Consider the following 22,956-nt stretch of genomic DNA (forward strand, 5'->3'; position numbering starts at 1 on the left):
CTTGTGCCTATGAAACCAACTGCTCACTCATGTATTGTATGTTGTCTACACAAATTGCTATCATGGCTGAGATAATGTGTCAATGCTTTCAGTTTATTCTTCCTCGTAGAGAACTGTATTGGTGCTCCTGCTGGCAAAAGGTCAATTTTATGGCAGTTAGTGCAGTGGAGACACTGGGTTTCTCACCCGTACTCTTGGGACAAAGGAACGACAACACAGTAGTGCAAACAATCTTAAGGGCATTTATTGCACCTTTCATAGACTAGTGCCTGCTAGCCAAGTTGCTATCCACAAAACATGCCGATGGGCGCGCGACAAATTGCGGAAGTCCAACTCACCGTGACCGGATAACGAGCAAATATCTTCGCCCCATGCTGGACACCAACGCCTGGTCGTTCACGCGTACGGTCATGCGAACGGTGGTGCGTTCGAACGCTCATGTTCAACCATTACAGGGTAGGCTTCACGAGACGGTCTCGCGGAAGCATAGATTGGCACACGTGCAGAACGTCCGCGCCGCTTGCCGACCCCGAGCCAAAGAGGAAGAGCCTACTCCTTTACACACGCAAGTAACCCTGCTGTTAGGTGGCGTTAGGAGAGCCACGCTCGCGCCATCTCTTGCAATGCGCTTCAACCACACCGACTGCTGCAGGCACCAAGCCAAGTGGTGAAGCCGGATTACAGGAGACGGGAGCTATGCGAGAAAACATGTCAGGGGACGCGTGAGTCGCGCATCCCCACAACACCTAATACATACAATGATGCTGGTGTGTTCTTGCTGTTTCAAAATGTAGATAAATTCTAAACATTTACTGTAAATATACTTTCATGCTAGCTTTTTTTTTCTTATAACAGTATGATTACAAGTGCTATGTACCTGGTCACATATTCCAAACCTAATTTAGTGACTTGTAAACAGACATGTGCCAGCAAGTTTTGCTTTCAAAGCCAGACCAGACTCTGCTTCTATGCGCTCCCCCCCCATCCCCCCCCAGCCCACTATCTCAACCAACAAAATACTTCAGTCTGAACATATGGTTTGTTCTGCTTATGGCATGACACTTACTGTGGTTGATCCCAGCATGACTTGTCGATGACATTGTTGTCATGCACATTGCTGGATAAGTGAGACAACAGTTGATAATGACAGCTGAACTTTTCTGAGCACACGAAACATGCGTTCAAATAAACCTGTTGAACAAAAAGAGAAAGTTTATAGCAATGAAGAGCCTATAAATATATGCTAGAACTAAGGACAGACAGCTGTTCACTATTTCTCAAAGTACAGAATGTAATTTTTGGCTAGATACTAAGCAATGTGGACAAGCAGAAAATTCTGTCACAGAAATACCTAGCTTACAATGCTTCAAACACAATGATACATGACTTGGCAAGAGCTACACAGCACTCACTGCCCATAGTAATTCTGTCAGTACAAACCAAGCTGCACAACCACCTCCTCTAAGCTTAATTGCACATCAATGCAGTTCAATCATATCATAGTCTTGTTTACTTTGTCCTTCACTAAAACAATGCTGCAAGTAACACTTCTGTATGGCCTGTAGTATGTACAGATTCAGTTGCCATTGTGTGCCCAGTTACCAGCATTACAAAAACATTACAAGAATTACAAGAACAGACAGCATCTCCTCTTTTCATTCTGCAGACAAAAAACAGCAGCCATGGAATCAATGGCATGCAATGTCAATAGCATAGTCATGAAATGTCATTGGCAACACATGTAGTTACCGTGATATGCCCAGGTTGCAAAACCACTTACAAGCATGTAATATCACTGATACTAACGATTACTTACCTGCTTCCGTAAATAGTTTATAACCTTTACTTGCTGGTAAAAGCCAAGGCTCTCTCTTATCTTAGTGAAATCAAATTTGTGAATGTCCTGGAATCCACAAAATGCCACAAATTCAGTGTGAGCAGCTGAAGTTTAAACAAGTGGGAACTACTGAACACACCTTCATGTGCCTTGTGATGGCAGGAATGCTGGCATAGGCTTCACTGCACATCAGGCATACGAGGCTCGTTTCTTCACTTTCATCCTCCCAGTCCTCACTGTAGTTACCAAAGTGCATGAGCATAAGCCTCACTTTCTGTGTGTCCCAAATCTACTTTGAAATAAGAGTGCTACGGAATAGTATTACCGATGACGAAGAGGCGAGCAGTAAGAAGACGACGACGACGATTGGAGGCTACCGCGGGCTGTTGCCTCTTGGTCAAGTGCGGCGTATTACGTTGTAAATATACTTGTTGTTACGTTGTAAATATACAACACTGGCGATATTACCAAGATCGTCCGGTGTGAGATTGAGGCCGCCTATCCGGCTGCCTTCGACTCCAGCCCCACCAACGCACCTGCAGTCACGGTTTCCCTGATCCAGGCAGTTGTCCGCCAGGAGTTCGAAAACATGGGCCTTCACACCATCTGCTCGGCCCATCGCCCTGATACCCATCCGGCTTCTTCGATTCCGCCCCGTCCTGCATCTTCTTACCCAGCACCTCCACCAGATATGTTACGTAAGAAGACGCAGATGAAAAGCTATATACAAGTATATTTACAACGTAATACGCCGCACTTGGCCAAGAGGCAACAGCCCGCGCTAGCCTCCAATCGTCGTCGTCGTCTTCTTACTGCTCGCCTCTTCGTCATCGGTAATACTATTCTATAGCAAGAGAAACTTGAAGAACACATCTTTCATCTTATTATCTGGAAGTGAGATGTGTGATTGTAGGACAAGACTCTGCAAATGAATCGCCCCAGTGTCATACACAGCATATGGAAACAAAAGTTCACCTTCTAGTTCATCTTATTGTGTTCATGTTTCATTCCAGCATGACAGTACATCACTGGAATGATGATAATGTGCTTAATGGAACAACGGTATTCTAGGCCATGGGGCCTATGATGCCTCTGCGATTAAATGATTAGCATCATCATCTCAGCATGCATACATTTTGTAACATTATCTCCCTCCTCTCCGCCCCCTGCACATTGTATGTCATCGGGATAACAGAAAGTATACGGTGGAAAAAGAAATGCATTTTTGCAATCAAGAACATGACAGTCCATGAAATATAAGTGCTACCGCTTAGTTCTTTTTCCCCCCATTTTTCATCATGGTGCCTCAGGCAAAAAGCAAAAGCACGGTAAATAGCATTTAGGCACCAAGCAAGATGAACCTGAACCACAATGAGTCTATACCAACTAGCCCAAATTTCACTTCATCAACTTCATCATTTCGTTTTTCCTTGGTTCTTTTTTCCAACAAACTATTAGGAAAGAACCTAGGGCTTATGAAATCTTGCGGCAGAAAAACGGTTGCTTTTTTGTTAAAAGATTTTAATACCCATAGGGAAATAGCATTTATTCTGGTGCCCATATTCTAACAAGCAGTATTTATTAAGGCAACAGCAGCTTTTTTTAGCAGTGCTTATATGGTGTCTGCACACCGAGTTGAGGCTGTATAAGAGTGCTGTGTGGTGAAGTGTCCTTAAAAGGGGGTCCTTGTGTTGACCAAGTGAGGTGTAGAACGTGCCTTTCAGCAGAAAGTGCTAACTGTTGTAGGAGGTTCGACGAAAAGGTTCAGCATTTCAAAAAGCAAAAATGCAGAATCAGCAGGGACAGAATGCATAAATAAAAATAAAACTCTTCACATTCTCTCTAAAATCCTCACTTTCATCAATAATCCTCCAACTCAAAGAGCATGAATCCACAACATTGTCACGCACCCTGATGCAAGGTCTGATGTCATGGGTAACTACTGCTGTCTCATTACTTTTCCAATGCACCTCGTACTTTCATTACACAAAGAAAACGAATAAATATTTTTTTTTCATTTCTCAGAACATTGGCAGGTAGGTGAAGAGTCAACGAAGTTCAATGAGTCTCCACCATTGTTCTCCTTGTACATTTTACTTTAGATCTTGCAATTCTCAAGCAGTACTTGCTCAGACCCCAGTTGGAATATGTTTAATTAAATCATGACCACAATTACCACAAAAAATATTTGCCTTTTTGTCAACTTGGGTTGACATTTCTGCAACTATAGACATATCTGTCCTGCACACTGAAGCTATGCCTCTTAGTGTAGGAGGTTAATCATAGCTTATATGCAACACAGAAAGACCTAAATATAGCACAAGAATCGAGAACAGGGCGAGTTGGATTAGGCTCGTCAAGCAGCACGAAGAATAAACAAGGGCAAGTGCTTGTGTCTTGCCATCTTTGTGCTGCTGCATGACAAGCCTAAATATTGCAATTCGATGTCATTTTTCATTAATGTGTGAGCGAAGCACATAATCAGAACACATCAATCTTGACATGCATGCAAAATAGCTACATACAATTCGTCAGGTTTGTCATTCACTGGCTCCACGTCTTCATCTTGCTCAGTTAATTTCGGGCCTCTGTGTTCCTGCAAGGCACCACAGTAAGGTGCAGTAACCCCCCCCCCCCCCTCCTGTAATGAATGCACTTTACATGGCTTTTAGCTTATCCAAAATTCTGCTGACCAGTGAGCATTTGTTTTATACCAGAGTTTAAAAATTCTGGCAGAAACCACCTCAGGATGACAGTCAACATTATTGCGATTTGCACTGAAGCAGTGAAATGGCACACCATGTTGCCACCACCAAAACATGTCATGTAGGAGGCTTCCAAATGCAGCCGAGCCCCTCTCTTGCGCTTCCCACTGGACATGCTGTGCCATTTACCAGCGCCACCAGAAGGCATGTGCATAGCACGTGTCTAAATTTATGATCAGGCAAGGTTGTCTGAATACATGTGATGCTGCTTCGATTCCACCCAGCACCACAAAAATTTTGAAGTTCTTTTTTTTCCCTTATTATTGAAGAGTGGCGCATGTCCAGTAGCACATACCAAGCGACCCTAGTTGCCATGAAGAAGGTTAATTGAATAGTGGCATATACTCAGAAGCACATACCCAGTGACCCAAGTTGGCATGAAAGAGGTTAGATACAAAAGGAAAAACCTGAGAGGGGGTAAACTTATCAAATAAAGCTAACCACATTGGAAATGCAATGATTAATTGGTTACTGTTTATTGGTGCAAGGGTCAAATAGGGTCAAAGAGCACCACAAAGAATATTGATGAGTTGTCAATGGAAAAATGAATTGTAAATGATAGATTTAACGTGTGTAAAAACGCCTACAAATAAATTGTTGTAAAGTCAGTAAAATACATAAGTATTAAAATAATAACAATGACTATTGATGGATGCATAATAATAAAAGTTCCATCATAAAGAGATGATCTAGTAAAACATGTCGGTGACAGTAGCACTAGTGCCTTACCAGAGCTCAACACAAGGGTTGGGAGGCACATGCTCTACAAGAATGCTACTGGAGCAGCAGCCTCGAGTGAGGTTGTGCTACGAATCTATGGGGCTGATAACTGTGTGCCAACGTCTTTTAAAAACCTTAAAGGACCACCGACAGCCAAATTTTTGTTTGCGACTTTTACAATTTACTCAGTAGGTCTGCGCCTGATAACCACAGAATTCACTTACTCACTCAATCAATCAATCTTATTGATAACTAAATTAGTAAAGAAACAGTTGTATACAGGAAGGGGTCCCGAAGTAAAAACCCCAGGCAGGACCCCTTACAATGAATTGTAGATAAAGAAATAAAGTGAACCTAACAATACATAGGTGAAATAATTAATGAGCAAGATGAAATTTGAAATAAGTACACTGATTTCATACATTTATTTATTTATTTGTATTTATTTGAGTGCCCTGATGGCCTGTTAGGGCATTATATGGGGGGGAGGGAAAGGTCTAGCATAAGTGGAATGTGTACAATGTAAATAATATAGGAAAACTTTAGGTACAATAAAAAAAAAAACTGGTCTAAACATTGAACAGAAGCAAACAAAAAGAAAAGAAAGAAAGAAAAGCGAAACGGAGTTTATACAATATCTGTTAATGTGAGAAACGCAAATGAACCCAAACGCGATGGAGAGGACCAGTCTCCATCAGAACAAGAGTTTAAATATACAATCTAAAGAATAAATTAGGTAAACAACCTACAGAAATACATATCAGATAAAACGGAAGGAATGTTATACAATACTAAGCATACGAAAACACTGTTAAAGTAAATATTCAAGCTTATGCTGGTTCAGACAGGTTGATACACTACAAGAAGGTTAGCAGTGCTACGTGAAATGATGATTCCGTAAGTGAGACAATACTTGAAGGTAGAGAGTTCCATTCGGCAATAGATAAAACCAGAGGTGAATTTTGATAAGCATTAGTCCTGGCAAATATAGGTTTTACTTTATGAAGAGAGTAGCTATATCAATTTAACAAGTTGTACATGTTGTAACTCCTCTCAAAGAGCTTAAAGCTGTAAACAGCTCCACTAAATCTGCAATATTAAAAGTCAATAAACACTGGTCACTTCCTATTTGTGTGTTGAAACAGTTTCTCCAACAACCCTCACTTGAAACGATTGCTTAACCGACAATGAGTGGCATGCTTTCGGGAAACAAGTGAGGACAGTAGAATTTCAATAACAATCGTTCAGTCCTCTAGCTGCTGTCTGATATTTCAGTTGGCAAATGCGAAAATATTGTACATTATCAAAAATATGTCAGGCTATACTTTCGTCGACATTCCAGACCAGTAAATGCAGCGCAGTAATGAGAACGAAATGATGATGGTGTGCTTGTCTATCGTTCATATCCTCATTGCTGTGCCACAATTCTGCTATGAAAGTAAAATGCGAGGGTTATATCAAGGTATATAATATATGTATTGAATGCTTGTTTCAGTTGTGCTGTAACTCAGCAAAAATTACACTGGACTGTTATTTAACTTCTCTACTGTATTTATTTTATTATTATATCAATTTTATGGACACTCTAAGTGCCTTTCTGCCATCGCCGTTGCCATGAGCTTTCGTATAAAGTCTAAGGCCGACAAAATTGTCGCCGTGCGCTGTATGCTACTTGCAGTGGCGTAGCCAGAGATTTCGTTCGGGGGGGGGGGGGGGGGGGGCTCACAATGCAGCTCGGCCTCCTCCTAAGAGGAAACATTAGGTCGGATGCTCCTATCTAAATACATGTAGAAGGAGAATTAGTTTTTCTTGGCAACCACTTCACCAAATTTGACAAGGTTTGTTGCATTTAAAAGAAAAACTTAAATTCTAGTGATTGCTTGTTTCGAATTTTCGATTTAGGCCGTCAAATTTTTATTGAAAAGTGGCAAAAATCGAAAATTTTCAGAAAACAAGACAATGAAGTTTACAACTCTGTAAATCAGCTATAAGAATTGACATCACAATTCTGTTAATTGCACATAATAGTACATCTACAGCGGACAAAATTGATGTTACACATGAGTTTCAAGAAATTAAGTATTATGGAAATACGGCTTTTGCAGAACCCTTGTACATAACATAACCAATTCACGTAAGATACAAATAGACATACCGAATTTGTCCGCTTTTAATGGTGTAATGGATGCCGCTTACAGAACCGCGATATCTGTTCTTGATGCAGAGCTATTAATTTGTAAACTTCGTGCTTCTACTTTTTTCAAAGTTTCGGATTTTTCAAATTATCTTAAACAAAGTTCGGGCCCTAAATTGAAATTCCGCTTCCAACAGACATTAGAATTTACCTTCCTCTCTCAAATGCAACAAATTTCATTAAAAACTATTCAGGAGTTGTCTCAGAAAAGCGTGTCTGTGTTTTACATGTATCCGAATAGGCCGCGTCGGTATTGGGCCACAGCTAAAGCTTCCTCTTAAACAATTTGCCTAGGGATCAAATACATGAATAATAACTGCATTGCCATTGCCAAAGATGCTGCAAACGAATTCTTGAACGCTACACACTATCAATACAAGTAAAATGTATTTTTTCATAAAATATACTTGTATGTGCCAAAAATTGTGCCCAACATAATTGATGTCAATGCTTCCATGTTTTTTGTCTATCTAGTAAGTAAAGAAATCATCCCACGAAATTTAGAAATATATAATTTTGAAACCAGCAAAGCAGTGCACGCTGCTGATATAAAATATGTAAAGGCCATGAAATGAACAAGTTGAGGACAAATATTTTAATGACCTTTGTCATTCAAGAGCCTTGTTTGCATTTTCGTACATATGCAACGACCAAGGAAAATCTCAATGTGCTGTCCTTTGTTACAGTGTATTGCGCAGGATCAGCTCTTACCGGTCGTGTATCGTAATTGCACCGAAAGTATAGACGCAACAGTGAGCACGTGTAAAAAGCAGGAGTTCTGCAGAATATACGAGGGCAAGTCAAATGAAAGTGAGCCAATGCGAATATATGACAAACGGGGTACTTTATTTAAAAGTAGCGTCCATCAGCATTTAGACATTTGTCCCATTGACTAACGAGTCGTGTAATTCCCATCTCATAAATCTCTTTGGGTTGTTGCTTCAAAACGTCTGCAACTGACTTTCACGTCATCATCCGAGATGAATCTGGTTCCCTTGAGCTGTTTTTTTGGTCGCCCCAAAATGTGCAAGTCGCAAGGCGACAGGTCTGAGCTGTGTGGCGGATGTTGCAGTGTTTCCTGCTTGAACTTTGCCAGTTTTGTATTAACCACATCAGCGACGTAGGGACGAGCATTGTCGTGGAACAAGATGACCCCATTTGTCAATTTTTCACGTAGTTTGTTCTTGATTGCGACACGCAGCCGATCCGGCATTTCACAATATCGGAAACAATTAATGGTCTCTCAAGATTTAGCAAATTCTATCAGTAATGGCCCCTAATGATAGAAAAATAAAAGTCAACAACACTTTTCCGGCGGAAATGACGGCCTTTGCTTTCTTTGGGTGTTGTGAATTCGAATGTTTCCATTGTAAGCTTTGCCGGCGTGTTTCAGGTTTGTAGTAGCGGCATGATTGTTCATCTCCGATCACAATTGCAGACAAGAAATCATCACCCTTATTGTAATACCAGATCAGATGAGCAAAGGCAGCGCCGAACTTCTCCGTATTCTGGCGGTGGTTCAATATCTTGGGCATCCATTGTCCACACAAGAGCCGATAGCCAAGATGGTCATGAATTATGGTGTGAGCGGTGACGGTGAACCGAACGGTGACTGATGTTCACACGCTCTGCCAGTTCATCGATACTTATCCTCCGTTCTTGTGTCATCAGCTCATCAACCTTTGCAATTTTGTTCGGGGTGATTGCACGATGGCTTTGGTCCGGTCTGGGATCGTCTTTGCAACTTTCACGTCCTTCTTTGAACCATATTATTCTAACGCTTCACAGTGGCCAATGAAATGCAATGTTCGATGCGCACGGCGGCCATACGGTGACCAATTTCTTTTTGGGAAACCACCTTCAGCTGTCAAAAACCTCACGGCACCACACTGCTCAACTTCTGGAGCGTCCATTACGTCACACAACCATGTTCAACAGTGTATGAGCGCATTAAAGAACATTTATCCTCACACCTGCGTGTCACTTTTGTAAATGAAAGATGCCTGTGTGCTAAGCGCAGGCCTTGCAGATAATGAACAGAACCATAATTGCGCAGGGCGGGTAGGCTCACTTTCATTTGGCTCGCCCTCGGACATTAGAAATGCGAAGATACAATGGAATGTACAAATGCAAAGATACAGCTTGGTAAAGGACAAGAAAGTGCCGCTGGAAACAAAGTTCACTGCACGTATGCACAAAACCTCGAAACAAGATATCTAAACATACGTATAAGTCTCCAATAAATCTACGTATCTAAGAAAAAGTCACGGTATATAATGGGTCAAACAAGGCAAATAAACATGTTGCGCAATCACAGATTCACAGAATCCTAGATCCCTCCCCCATTCCATCCACTCCCCCCGATGTATCGTGCGCGACGGAAAGCGGCGCGCTTGCTCCTCACTTTTCTCCCTTGTGCACACAAGACTGAGCCATCATCGACGGCTCACCGATGCCACTCCCCTCCCCCAAGATTTCACTTGCACATACAGCATGCGGCACGGGGTCACGATGTTATCGCCCTTGGACTTTATGCAGAACATGAGGGCGACGGTGACGGCAGGAATGCTCCTAGAGTGTCCATGTAATTGCTATCACAGTAATATAATATGAGTATCCGGCAGCTGAAGCATCCCATGGCCCATTACTTTCTGCAAAAGAAGTAACAAAATAGAACTTTCACCATGAGACAATTCGCTGCGCCGCAACATTTTTTTTTCCTTTTGTGGGGCCGTAATGAAAAAAAAAAAGAAAAAAACGTGAAGGAAAGTATGTTGGTCACAATTGAATGCCTACTTTGGGCAACTAATGTGGCTAATAAAGGAATATCGAAGAAAACACGAGATGCTTGGTCCACCGAATACTGCTCGGTATCCTATACCGGCGAGACAAGACTTTCTGGAGAGGTTGCGCTCGAGCGAACGCGGTGTAATCCGTCGAGTCCCCACAGTGATGGCGGCGAGCGACCATTGTTTCTTTTTCTCGTCTGCTAGCTAGAAAGCGTCCAAAAATCTGCCAGGCGAAAATGCACTCAGCCAGAGAAAACCGAAAGCGCACCGAAGTGCGCCACGCGGTGGTCGGGGCAACACGAGAAAAACGCATGCGCTCTGGCTGGCTCTGGCAGCCCGCGGGTAGGGGAGCGAGAACAAAAAAATTGAAGAGGCTCAATGTGTCGTCGAAGTTGAAAAACTAGATAATAACTTCGTTGCTTTTGCTGGCTTTAGTGTGATGACATTGACGCTTTGGCGGAGGTGAATGAAAATGTTGATATTCTTTTTTGTGACATGACGGCACAAGTGAACCGCCACAACGCGTTGTCTCATTGGAGCTCGCTGCGTGCTTTGTCAACTTGTCTGATAGTGTGATTTGGCATGTCTTATTGTATGGCCCGATGTACGACTTTCGAAAAGTTCATGAACCTTTGGCGTCAAATATTTATGGGAACATTAAACTTAGAAAGTTCCGCAATTGAAAATCTAAAGCACACGTTTGGAAATGTCAATGCACCTTTCACATCAAAAGTTTATGAGAACTTTATACCCAAAAAGCTTCTGAATTGACATCCACGTGCTTCGTAGATTTCATGATAGAGTGTAAATTCCGCGGCCTCCGTGAGATGCCGCGGCGAGCCCGTTTGCCATCAAATCGTCCTTGAAACATTGTGCTCGGATGGGGCTGCTTGCGTTATGCGACTCTCGGTGCATGGGCGTTGCCGCGAAATCCAGCCCGAGTTCACAATTCTTGCGGTGAAATGGCTTTTCGAACGTGAAAAAGACGTTCTAGACAAAATCCAGAATGATTTCCGGCGCCGGGGGTTGCTTTGATCGGTGGTGCATGGGCAGCACGAAAAAATTCCGGGGCGGGGGGGGGGGAGGGCTGAAGCCCCATAAGCTCCCCCTCCTGGCTACGCCCCTGGCTACTTGGACAAGCGAGGAACGCGAGGTGGAAGCAGACCCTCTTCTGTCGCATGTGAGGCACGATAGTTAGGCGTGCGAGGGGGGGCATTCTTCTCTGGCGGCTGCTGCTTACGGCGCGGCCATGCAGGCACCATATCTTGAAACTGATGTGCAATGTGGCCAAAGTCTGCGCCTGTATGGGCCTCACCTTTACTGCGATCTGCGACGTTTGCAGTGTTCGTAATGCCGGTAGCTTTGTTTGTGTTGTGCTTTCAACGTTTCATTCACATTGAAGTGAGAGATGAACGAAGGTCAACTCACTCGTTGCTGCTGTCATGATTTCTCACTAGTGTTATGACAGCGAGTTTGTGTGGTCATCGAGCGAGATGTGTTCATGTTTACCTGTGCATACGTCACACTTTGCTTGTTAATTTAGGTAGTAAGTGAATGTTTACAAGTCCATATTTATACAGCCCATAAATCTACTATCCTTACTTAGTACAGCTATCTACTAATTTGCTATCGCAATTGATACTTTGCCTTTCAGGCAAAACTTCGACTTCTTTATGCCTTCGTTACCAACGTGAACTACTGCTGCAGGGCGTACAAACACATATGAAAACTGCACACCACAGTGGATTGAGCTGCATCAGCCAGAAATGCAGACCTCGCTTTGAGAAAGGTTAGAAAGGTCTAGAAATGTGCTCCTTTGATATATTTAGACACACAAAAACAATGAAAAAGCAATATGAAAGGTTAAAGCATTGGGAATGAGAGCAAATTAATGAAAAGGTCCACCATGATGCCATGTGAGCAGCGGTCAGTGTAGGCCACATGAGGTTAATCAGTACAAGCAGCGGGGCTAGCTTCATGACACAATGCTCATATCATGAATCCAAGTTTAATACTTGGCCAGCGGGAAAACTTTTTTTCAGGGTTAGAATATTAAGTGAGGCGGGATACAAAGTAATTACAAAAGAAAGAAGAGCACAACCTCCTACAGCAGTTAATGCAACAAGAAACAGAACAACTAACAAGCAAGGCTCTAGCAAACAGAAGTTATGTGAAACAAAAAATTACAAAAACAGAGGGCATAATGTTACACAATACTTAAAGAAGCAAACAAAAATCGAGAAAGAGAAACAAATGCACGAAAAAAAGAACAATTGCAGTAGTCTGTTATTCATAAATAGTTGTTATTCATGTCTGCACTTCATATGGTCACGAATACAAATGTCATCAGGTGAGTGGTTCCAAAGTTCAATGGTGTGCGGCAAGGCAGATAAGTTGAAGGCTATAGTACAGCTAAAAAGGCATGTGAAGCTGCAATGATTACATAAATGACGCAACGTGTGAGACAGTGTGGAAAGGGGAAGGAATTGTTGCTTGTTCGCTGGAAGATACCTTCTGAAAAAAGCAAAGGAGGGCTATGGTTCTGCACAGTTCTAAGGAAGGGAAGGAGACAAAGAAGATTTGATGCGAGCAACACTGGAATTTCTGCTGTCCTATTTCTTGGCAATAAAACAAGCGGTGTGGTTGCGAATGGATTCAAGTGATTGCATTAGATATTGTTGATGAGGGGACCAGATAGGAGAAGTATATTAATTTTTTAAACAAATTTTGTGTGCGAACAAAGTGGGACGAAGAAAAGGAGCAACACAAGGACAAGCACTTTCTAACAACTGGTTTTATTTTCGAAAAACCATCTGCGTAAATACCCACAGATCTGCGCGATCTAGTCAACAGAGCACACCTATAGCGCATATAACAACACTTCTGATAAAATGCCGTGGAACAACGCCACCCGGTGAACATATAACAGCAAGGCGCATAAACCAAGCACTTAAGATGAATATGCGTTAGAGATATGATGACAGGAGCGAATTCTCTTTAACAATGAAACAGAAGGATGACTGATGCATTCTTCCTTTAGTTTTGCAATCCAGTGAGCTTCCACAATTTCTCTCACGGTTTGATATCTATGCCTAAACAATATGTCAGTGCTTATAAGCTTATAAGACACGGTGCGCAAGCATGTTCTTGACAATGCGTTGCCAAATGCGTACTAGGGCGACCTTTCAGACTAGACAAGTGTTCCCTTAGTCTCGTGTTAATGCATCTCGCAGTCTGCCCCAAGTACACATGACCACACGTCACAGGAATCTAATACACAACGTTCTTCACGCAATCGATAAATTGGTTCTAGCTCAGATGTTTAATGCTGCATTGTTTCTTTACATCATCCTTACTTTTGAACTTACTTTTTACCCTAGAACACACATTCCCTACTTTGTTTTTCGTCGAAAACACCACTTATACTTCGTAACTCCCGGCCACCTTTTTAGGTCTGTGTGAAAGGCCGTGCACATACGGAATCACTGAAACCTTGGAAGCTACATCTTTTTGCCTTTGATTCTTTATGCATAGTTCCTTATCCTGTTTAAGTTTTTTCGTTAGTCTAGCACATGACGCCAGCATCACAGCGAGCGGGCACCCAGCCTTTCTCAACCGATCAACTTGCTTAAGAAATGCAATGTTTACAGTGTGGTAACACGACTTCAACAACGCTGACCGGAAACATGAAATGAATATACCATTCTTCACAAGCTTGGAATGGTTTGAGGCATAGTTCATTAGCGGTTTTCCAGCTCGGGGCGAGAATGACCAACACACATGTTGCGGTATAAATTGTAACTTGACATCAAGAAACTGTAGCTTATTATCTACCGGTACTTCCGAAGTAAATGTCAAGCCCTTGCCCAGAGAATTAAAGGCTTCTACTACCCTATTCCTGAAAGCATCCTTGTCTACATGACAGTCCAAAATCAAGTAGTCATCCACATATCTAACTACCTTATATACTACACCTTCTAAATCTTTTGCCAGCTCTCCGTCTATGCTTCCCATAAATATACTACTAAGGATGGGAGCTACCTTTGACCCGATGCACACACCCCTTGCCTGTATATACAGAATTTGTATATACTGTATATATACCTGTATATACAGTATTTACTGTATATACCGTACTGCCTGTATATACTGTACTTCATCACAGAATCCTACGTGTGTGTTCGCTAAATAAAAATGAAGTTCAAGAAAGGATTCAACAGCCATCCCGCACGTGTTGTGCAATGACACCTTGTCATTCTCATTTGTTATGCAATCCTTAACACTGCACATTAGGGGCCCTTGCGGCAAAGGATAGTAGAGATCTTGAACATCTATGCTGAATCCCCAGCTGCAACTTGTACTATATGATGCGAGAAAATTCACAAGGCCTTCAGAGTTTTTCAATAAGTATGGATCCTTTACTTATAAGGAATTGAACATTTTTTGCAGAAACCCCGCGACCAGAACCTGCCAACATCCTCGCTCAGACACAATTGGCCTAAACAGAATTTCTTGCTTGCGTGTTTCTGCAGTAAAAGATATATCCGATATCATTACTTTTGAGTTCTTTACATGTGACGCAAGCTTTTCTTGGTTACATTATTTCAATAGCTCCACCGCCTTTTTTGTTGTTTTCTACATTGTTGTTAAGAAAGTAAATTCACTCTGAAATATATTGTTTCCAGGTAGATGCATAAACTTTCAACTTTCTGTGTTAAGTTACATTTGCCATGATGAACACCAACTAGTTGTGCAGTCAAGGTCATTTTGAAGAGCAATGTGACCAGTTGACAAGTTAATTTTTTGGTAAAATATGCAATCCTCCGAAAATAAACAGATAAGGCGATAACAAATGGCAGATTTTAGCCTTCTTTGGCAACTTCACCCAGTTTGCGGTATGTTCGTCAGTGTATAACAGTTTCCTGCCAGCTTGGGTCACTGAGTAGTCCATGGTTTAATGGGTAGTGCATTGGGCAGTTGTTCTGAGGAAACCGGCTTGGAAACCAACCATCATGCCAACTTGGGAAGCTGGTTATGCAACACTGCGTATGTGCTGCTCTTCAAGGAAACTCTTTCAGACAAGCTTCGGTCACAGGGTGCGTACCACTGGATTCATAGTAAGGTTCGTTACAGCGCAATACAAGACAAGGACAAATGATGGTACAAAACAACATGCTTCTTTGTCCTTGTCTTGTGTTGCACTGTAACGAACCTTACTGTGAATCCCAACCAACTGGCCCAACTTGCCGTCTTGATGTGTACTATAGGCCTGTCTTCAATAGCAGAATTTTTCTTTTTATTTTAATCCTTTAGTACTTTTTCCAGTGCTGCACGAAACTGAACCAGCATCCTATATATTCAGACAATATTGTATAAATATGCATATGCAGATGTGCCACACACTACTTTGCAGTGGTGTCGTGAGATGGCACAGCCATGCCCAGAGGAAGTGCGAGAGATAAGCCTTGCTGCACACACGCCTCGTACATCACACATTAGCATGGTGAAAATATGATGCGTCACTACATTGCTTTAATGGTAATTGCAAAATTCATTTTGCTGGCCGCACTTGATAAATGTCTGCAGCCAAGGGCACGCGAGCACCTTCTCATTACTTCTGTTCCAGATGCTATGCCAAAAATGCACTCACCTCACGTGCATGATCCTATAGTGTTTGTCACAAAGATATGAATCAAACAGATTACGAGGCCTGAGAAAGGACAGGGTAAATTGATTGCCATCATCATCATTATCCTACCTTTAAAATGTACACTGCATAACAAAGGATTTTCCCAGCGATATTCAATTACTCCTGTGTTGCGCCAGCCGATACCAAGTTATGCCTACAAGGTTCCTAATCTCATCACGCCACCTTATTCTCTGTTGTCAACTGCGCTTCCCTTCCCTTGACATCCATTCTATAACTCTAATAGACTGCTGGTTACCTGCCCTTAGGTCAGGTCAGGTCAGTTTATTTCCTTAAAGGCCCGTTTATCAGGGGTGTTACATAAGGGGTGGGGTACATCTTGCAACAACAATTCAACGTGATAACAAACGTAACATTTGAAAAGGGGTAGATACCCTGTATAAACAAGTATATACTCGTGACAAATTGTCAATTAGAAGAAAAAAGTAACAGTTATTTCGGCCGAAGAGAAGAAACAGTGGAAATGGACAATTCACTTCAGTAACTAGTGGAACATTTGAAAAAAGGTAGATACATTGCATACAATCAGAAACGTACGGTAGATGATGAATTTGTACAAAAGGTAATTAATTTGACAAAATTGAAGCAACCTCAGCAATGAACACATGGTGATTATTTGTATATACAACATGGTGGGGAAGGCCATTCCAATCAGTTGCTGTTCCGAGAAAAAAAAGAAGCAGAGAAGGTAGTTGTGTGTGAGCGTGGTTTTAAAACTTGGAGCGGATGACGAGCGCGTTGCAATACTCTTGCGGGTGGAATGATGTATGGTACACGATTAAGTGAACTATGAAAAAGACCAATGCCGACTATCTTACGGCGGTGCGAGAGCGACTCTAACTCAGATTTCTCTTTTAAGGATGATATGCTTACGTCATATGAGCATTTTACTGCACGATTTTGGAAGCGCTCAAGTGCATTAACGAGATATTTTTGATATGGGTTCCAGATTGGCGATGCATATTCAAATTTAGGTCTAGCATTCCTTTGCATTCTTTTGACTTAGCATTCCTTTGCCTCCCCAGCTCCATTTCTTCCTCTTAATATTGTTACGCGAACGAAGGATTAAGAACTGGAGACTATTTACAAAGTATATTTACAAAGGATAACTACAGCGCTGGCCAGTTCAGCTGGCAGCTCAAGAGCCAGAGAGCATTCGTCGTCTTCGTCGGGGCGCTCGGATGCATCGTCCACAAGAAACACGCAATATGCATGTATCATTATCCCCTGCAGCAGAAACACCATTCCGGTGCATGTAAATATCGGTGATAACAGGAGAGTAATATGATTTGAGGTGTGCGACATGCACCACGTATGTGGAATTCGGGGCAGGTAGGCACTGGTACTGACTGGGGCGATTTCGTACGTAACTGGAGTCACAGCACGCAGCACTCGATATGGGCCTGTGTACCAAGACAGGAGTTTTTCTGACAGCCCAATGTGATGAGTCAGGAACTACAGGAGTACCAGAGATCCAGGTGAAAAGTGTACGTCTCTGTGTTGGCGATTGTACAAACACCGTAGCTTCTCTTGGAAGGTCAGGAGGCAGGCGCGGGCAATTTTGCGTGCTTGGGCTGCCATAGTGACGGCGTCAAGTGCATACTCGCTGGTCTCTGCTGCAGTGGATGGAAGGGATGAGTCCAGTGGCAATGTGGTTTCTCAGCCAAACAACAGAAAGAACGGGGAATAACCGGTAGTGTCGTGACACAAAGAATTATATGCAAAAATGACATAGCGCAGGGCAAGGTCCGAATCAGTATGGTCGGACAAGACATACTTTGCAAACATGTCTGTTAGGGTGCGATTCAGATGCTCCGTGAGACCACTAGTTTGTGGATGATAAGATGTAGTCAGCTTGTGCTTGGTTGAGCAGGACTGCAGGATGTCGGCGATGACTTTAGAAAGAAATGTCCGACCACGGTCAATAAGCAGTTGGTGTGGAGCACCATGCTGCATACGTGAAAGAAAATCGCGTAAAAGAAAATCGGTGACATCTATGGCACAGCTTGATGGAAACGCTCTGGTGATGGCATAGCACATGGCGCAATCTGTCACCACAGCGACCCACTTGTTGCCAGACATGGATAGAGGGAAAGGGCCAAGTAAGTCCAAGCCAATGCGAAAGAACGGCTCCGAAGGAATGGCAAGCGGTTGAAGGCACCCGGCAGGTAGCTACGATGGTGTTTTTCAGCGCTGCCATTTCTCACACGCCACAACGTATTTCCAGACAGAGCGGGCATGGCCTGGCCAAAAGAAGCCTCGGCGAATCCAGTCGTAGGTAAGGGAGACGCCAAGGTGACCTGCCATTGGTAAATTGTGAAGTTCTTGGAGAAAAGCTGACCCGAGGTGCTTGGGAATGACGAGGAGTAGAGCAGGACCATCGAGGTGTACATTGTGGCAGTATAATACACCATCCCGGAGAACAAACAGGTGAAGGGACGAATCGGAAGGCAAAGATTATAAGCCATCAATGATGGCGCACAAAGTGGCATCACGGCGTTGCTCGTCGGCAACATGTAGCAGCTGAGAAACGGAGAAAACGCAAGTGTCGGCATCGGGGTCAGGGTCGGCAGGTGGTCCGTCCACTGGATAGCATGATGAACAGTCTGCGTCTTCATGTAATTGGCCCGACTTGTACACTACTGCATAGGAATATTCTTGCAGCCGTAGAGCCCAGCGACCAAGCCGGCCAGTAGGATCCTTGAGTGAGAAAACCCAGCAGAGCGCATGGTGGTCCGCGATTACAGAGAAGCACGTGCCATACAAGTACGGGCGGAATTTGGAAACCGCCCAGACGAGAGCCAGGCATTCACGATCTGCTATCGAATAGTTGTGCTCCGCTGCTGTGGGGAGGGGGCTAGCGCAGGCGATAACAAGATCGTGACCCTGTTGGCGCTGGCCTAAGACGGCTCCAATACTGTGACCACTGGCATCGGTACGTATCTCTGTAGGAGAGGACAGGTCAAAGTGGGCCAGTATAGGTGGCGTGGTGAGAATGTTGGTGAGGTGGGCAAATGCGGCAGTTTTAGCGGGGCTGCACGTAAACGGCATGTCCTTTTTCAGAAGACCAGTAAGTGGTCGGGCAATCGCTGCGAAGTCTTTAACTAAGCGTCGGAAGTAGTAGCAGAGTCCTACAACACTTCGGACGTCTTTGACAGACTGAGTACAGGAAACGACATGAAAGCACGAATTTTCTCCGGGTCTGATTGAATAGCGGAAGCATCGACGAGGTGGCCCAGCACTGTAATCTGCCAACGACTGAAGTGACACTTCGATGAATTTGGTTGGAGCCCAGCCTCGCAGAAGACTTGAAGAACAGCTGATAAGCACTCAAGGTGCGTCTCAAATGTAGGCGAAAATACGAGAATGTCGTCTAGGTAGCACAGGCATGTTGACCATTTGAACCCTTGAAGCAAAGAGTCCATCATACGTTCGAACGTTGCTGAGGAGTTGCCTAGACCAAATGGCATAAATTTGAATTGGTATAGACCATCAGGGATGACGAACGCAGCCTTCTCTTGGTCCTTTTCATCCACAGAAATTTGCCAATAACCAGACCAAAGGTCTATTGATGAAAAGTAGTTGGCACCGTGGAGACAATCGAGGGCGTCATCAATTCAAGGCAAGAGGTAGATATCTTTCTTGGTAATGCTGTTTAGATGACAGTAATCTATGCAGAAACGCCATGTGCCATCTTCCTTTTAACAAGCACCATGGGTGACGCCCAAGGGCTCAACGAAGGTTCAACAATGCCTTTGGCAAGCTTCTTGTTCACTTCATCTTCAATAACCTTATGCTCTGAAGCAGAAACTCGATATGGCCGGCAGTGAATAAGACTGGCATCACCAGTATTTATGCGTTGCTTAACAACTGAAGTCTGGCCCAATTGGCGATTGTTGAGGTCGAAGATGTCGTGGTAGGAAAGCAAAAGGCGACACAGAGCTGCTGCTTGTTCAGGCAATAAGTCCGCAGCAATCATGGGACGAAATATGGCACCAGGGCAAATGCCATCCTGTGGCCATGGAGAAGAATCTGAGCAGACGTCTACTAAAAATGTTGTGACATGGTCATATCCTATAGCACACAGTGTTGCAACAATTGCCTTGGGGTAGAACTTCCTTTGTCAGGCCAAAATTGACGATGGGGAGGCATGTCCGGTTATTGGCAACGGTGACAACAGAGTGGGGCACAGTGATATTGCACATCAAAAGGACATTAGGAACAGGTGTGGCGATGTAATCACCATCAGGCACAGGAAAAGATGATAGCAAATCGACGAAACCCGAGGCTTTAGGCAGCAGGTGGACGAAGGTGGTCGTACTAAAGTTGTTCGGCAGCTCAGCACAAATATGCGCGAGTAGAGGAAGTTCGAGGCAAAGGGTTCCGGCAAAACAGTCAATCAAATCTGAATGCACCGTAAGAAAGTTGAGTACGAGGATTAGGTCATGGGGAAATTCGTCAGCACTGTAAAAAGAACAGGAACATGGCGGTCGGCGATATTTACATGGGGAGTACACATTCCAGTAACGTCAACAATGCTGCCATAGGCCATGCGTACAGCTCGTGTAGTAGCAGGCTTGAGAACTTTCCTCAATCGATAACGGAGGTTACAACTCGTTATGGACACCTGGGCTCCAGTATCTATTAACGCCATCAAAGGGACACCGTTGACGTGAACATCAAGTAAGTTCTGGTTCATTGGGAGCGTCGATAGAGGATTTCGACACGACGAAGATAATGCAGCACTACCCCCAGTATAGCTGAATGGTCTAGCTTTCCATCCGGCAGCGTCCATAATTGGTCGGCGACGAATAGCAGCTTGGTTGGGGCAACGAAGACTGACGGCGCTGAGGTGACAGCGAGTAAGCAGGACAACTATCATCGACGGATACGTCAGAGGTGGGAGCCATATGGCAAGGTGAGTAACGGCGTCGGCCAGGGCGAGAAGGCGAGGAAAAAGAAGCTCGGATACGGCAACGCCCAAGAGGTGCAGCAGTGGCAAGCAACGTGGTCAATGCAGAGGCAACGGAAGCAAATGGGCTTATCGTCCGGAGTTCTCCACTTGGTAGGGTTGCGGTATCTAGGAGGGGAATACAGATCGCTATGAGACGTAGCTATCGGCACCGGTCGGGCGTCAGGTCGGGAGACGGAGTAGGCAGCAGGAAAACCTAGGTTTGATAATTCTTGCGCACAACTGCCTGAATGAGAGAGATTGCTGGGGCTGGTTGGTCAATGGTGGGGTCAAGTGGGCGTGGATGGAGCTCGCGGCGCAGGACTTGTAGCCTTGAGCTCGCGGCGAACAATACGTGTGATGTGCTCATTTAAGTGTAGTGAAGCAGTAAGGTTGACGCAAGACGACGTCGCAGCCGTGTTAGGGAGCCGGGAGAACTGTGGGATGACGTGGTGGCTTTTGGAGAGCTCAAAGCGGTGGCATTCTTTGACAATGACGTCGATGGTGGACACATTGTTCAAGACCAACAAGTTGAACACGTCCGCAATCTCTTTGAGTACGTGCCTGACTTTGTTAACTTCAGCCATTTTCTCACTGACTTTCTGGCAAAGAGCAAGCACGTCTTGTATGTACGAGACATACGATTCAGTAGAAGATTGAACACAGGTAGCAAGCTCTTTTCTAGCAGCTACCTGCCGACCAGTGGGATTTCCAAAGAGGTCGCTGAGCTTCTCCTTGAAAGCATCCCAGCTAAAGATCTCGTCCTCTTGTGTCCGGAACCAGACACGAGGAGTTCCGCCCAAGTAGAATAGGACCTTCGCTAGCATAATGGTAGGATCCCAGCAGTTGTTTCGGCTAACATGCTCATACAGGCTGAGCCAGCCCTCAACGTCGACATTATCTTGGCCGGAGAATATGCCAGGATGATGGGGATTGGTAACCGTAACATACGTTGTTATCGGGGTCACAGGAGTAGAAGCAGATGAGGTGTCATCACCGGGAGCCATGGTGGAAAGCAGGACGGCGCGGCTGCTGCGGAGCACAGTGACGAAGACAGGGAACAGCACCCTCCACCAAAATGTTATGTGAACGAAGGATTAACTGGAGACTATTTACAACGTATATTTACAAAGGATAACTGCAGCACTGGCCAGTTCAGCTGATAGCTCAAGAGCCAGAGAGCGTTCGTCGTCTTCGTCGGGGCACCCGTGTGCATCGCCCACAAGAAACACGCAACATGCATGTATCAATATCAACTAGAATATCAGCTACATCCATTTTCTCTCTTACCTATGCCGCTATCTTCCCGTCTCTTATAACATCTTTCACTCCATTGCTCGTAGCACAGTGCTTAATGTCTTCTCCAGCTTCTCTGTTAACCTCAAAATTTCTGCCCCATGTGTTAGTACTGGTGAATGCAATGATTGTATATATATTTCTCTTTAAGTATAGCCGTAAGCTGCGAGTCGAGATTTCGTAAGGCCTGCCATGTGCCACAACCAATTTCTTGAAGACAAGGTCTTCTTTGGCGAGTTCATGCTGATTTGGGGTTCGTGGGATCTGAGTATCTAACCACTTTCACATTGTAAATTAGTCCATTTGAGGCATTATAGTGCACACAAGACAAGGAAAAAGGTGTCAAAATGAAGCTTGGAACAAACACGATGCACCAAGTTAGCGTAGAGCTATGCACGGAGCAGTAATAATGCATAATTAGTGGAGAAAGGTGGGAATGAAACCTAGATGCGCTCGTTCCAACTGCACATGCCTAAAACCAGAATCAAAAGTGCGGTTTTACCGAACGAAAAATGCAGGCTGATCCTGAGGTAGTTAGTGCAGTCTAAAAACACGAGCCGATGCCGAAGGCAATACAGTGTAAACAACAAACATGGCAGGCTAATGCACCCAAGGAGACCTTGCATTTCTTCGATGTCAACCGCTGTTGATTCACGCCTGACGAACACCTGGTGACAGCACCTGGTGGCTGGCCCAG

At 44.0% G+C, this 22,956-nt stretch overlaps 1 protein-coding gene across 7 annotated transcripts in view; it reads right to left on the reverse strand.

The window, feature by feature from the left end:
- Positions 1-22,956, reverse strand: part of LOC126521196 (zinc finger protein 277) — a 49,726-nt gene that overhangs the window by 24,198 nt on the left and 2,572 nt on the right. For 5 of the 7 annotated variants that reach the window (XM_055065732.2, XM_050169810.3, XM_050169812.3 and 2 more), the window contains exons 9-12: positions 4,363-4,433; positions 1,977-2,073; positions 1,817-1,903; positions 1,067-1,191 (exon numbers count right to left, since the gene is read on the reverse strand). In XM_055065732.2, coding sequence (XP_054921707.1) covers positions 1,067-1,191; positions 1,817-1,903; positions 1,977-2,073; positions 4,363-4,433 — 380 coding nt within the window. Of the gene's footprint in view, positions 1-610; positions 695-1,066; positions 1,192-1,816; positions 1,904-1,976; positions 2,074-4,362; positions 4,434-22,956 lie in introns of those variants that run through there. The other 2 variants (XM_072288620.1, XM_055065734.2) reach the window with 2 other exon arrangements.

This window comes from Dermacentor andersoni, chromosome 6 (genome assembly GCF_023375885.2).
Source record: "Dermacentor andersoni chromosome 6, qqDerAnde1_hic_scaffold, whole genome shotgun sequence".
Classification (NCBI taxonomy): Eukaryota; Metazoa; Arthropoda; class Arachnida; order Ixodida; family Ixodidae; genus Dermacentor; species Dermacentor andersoni.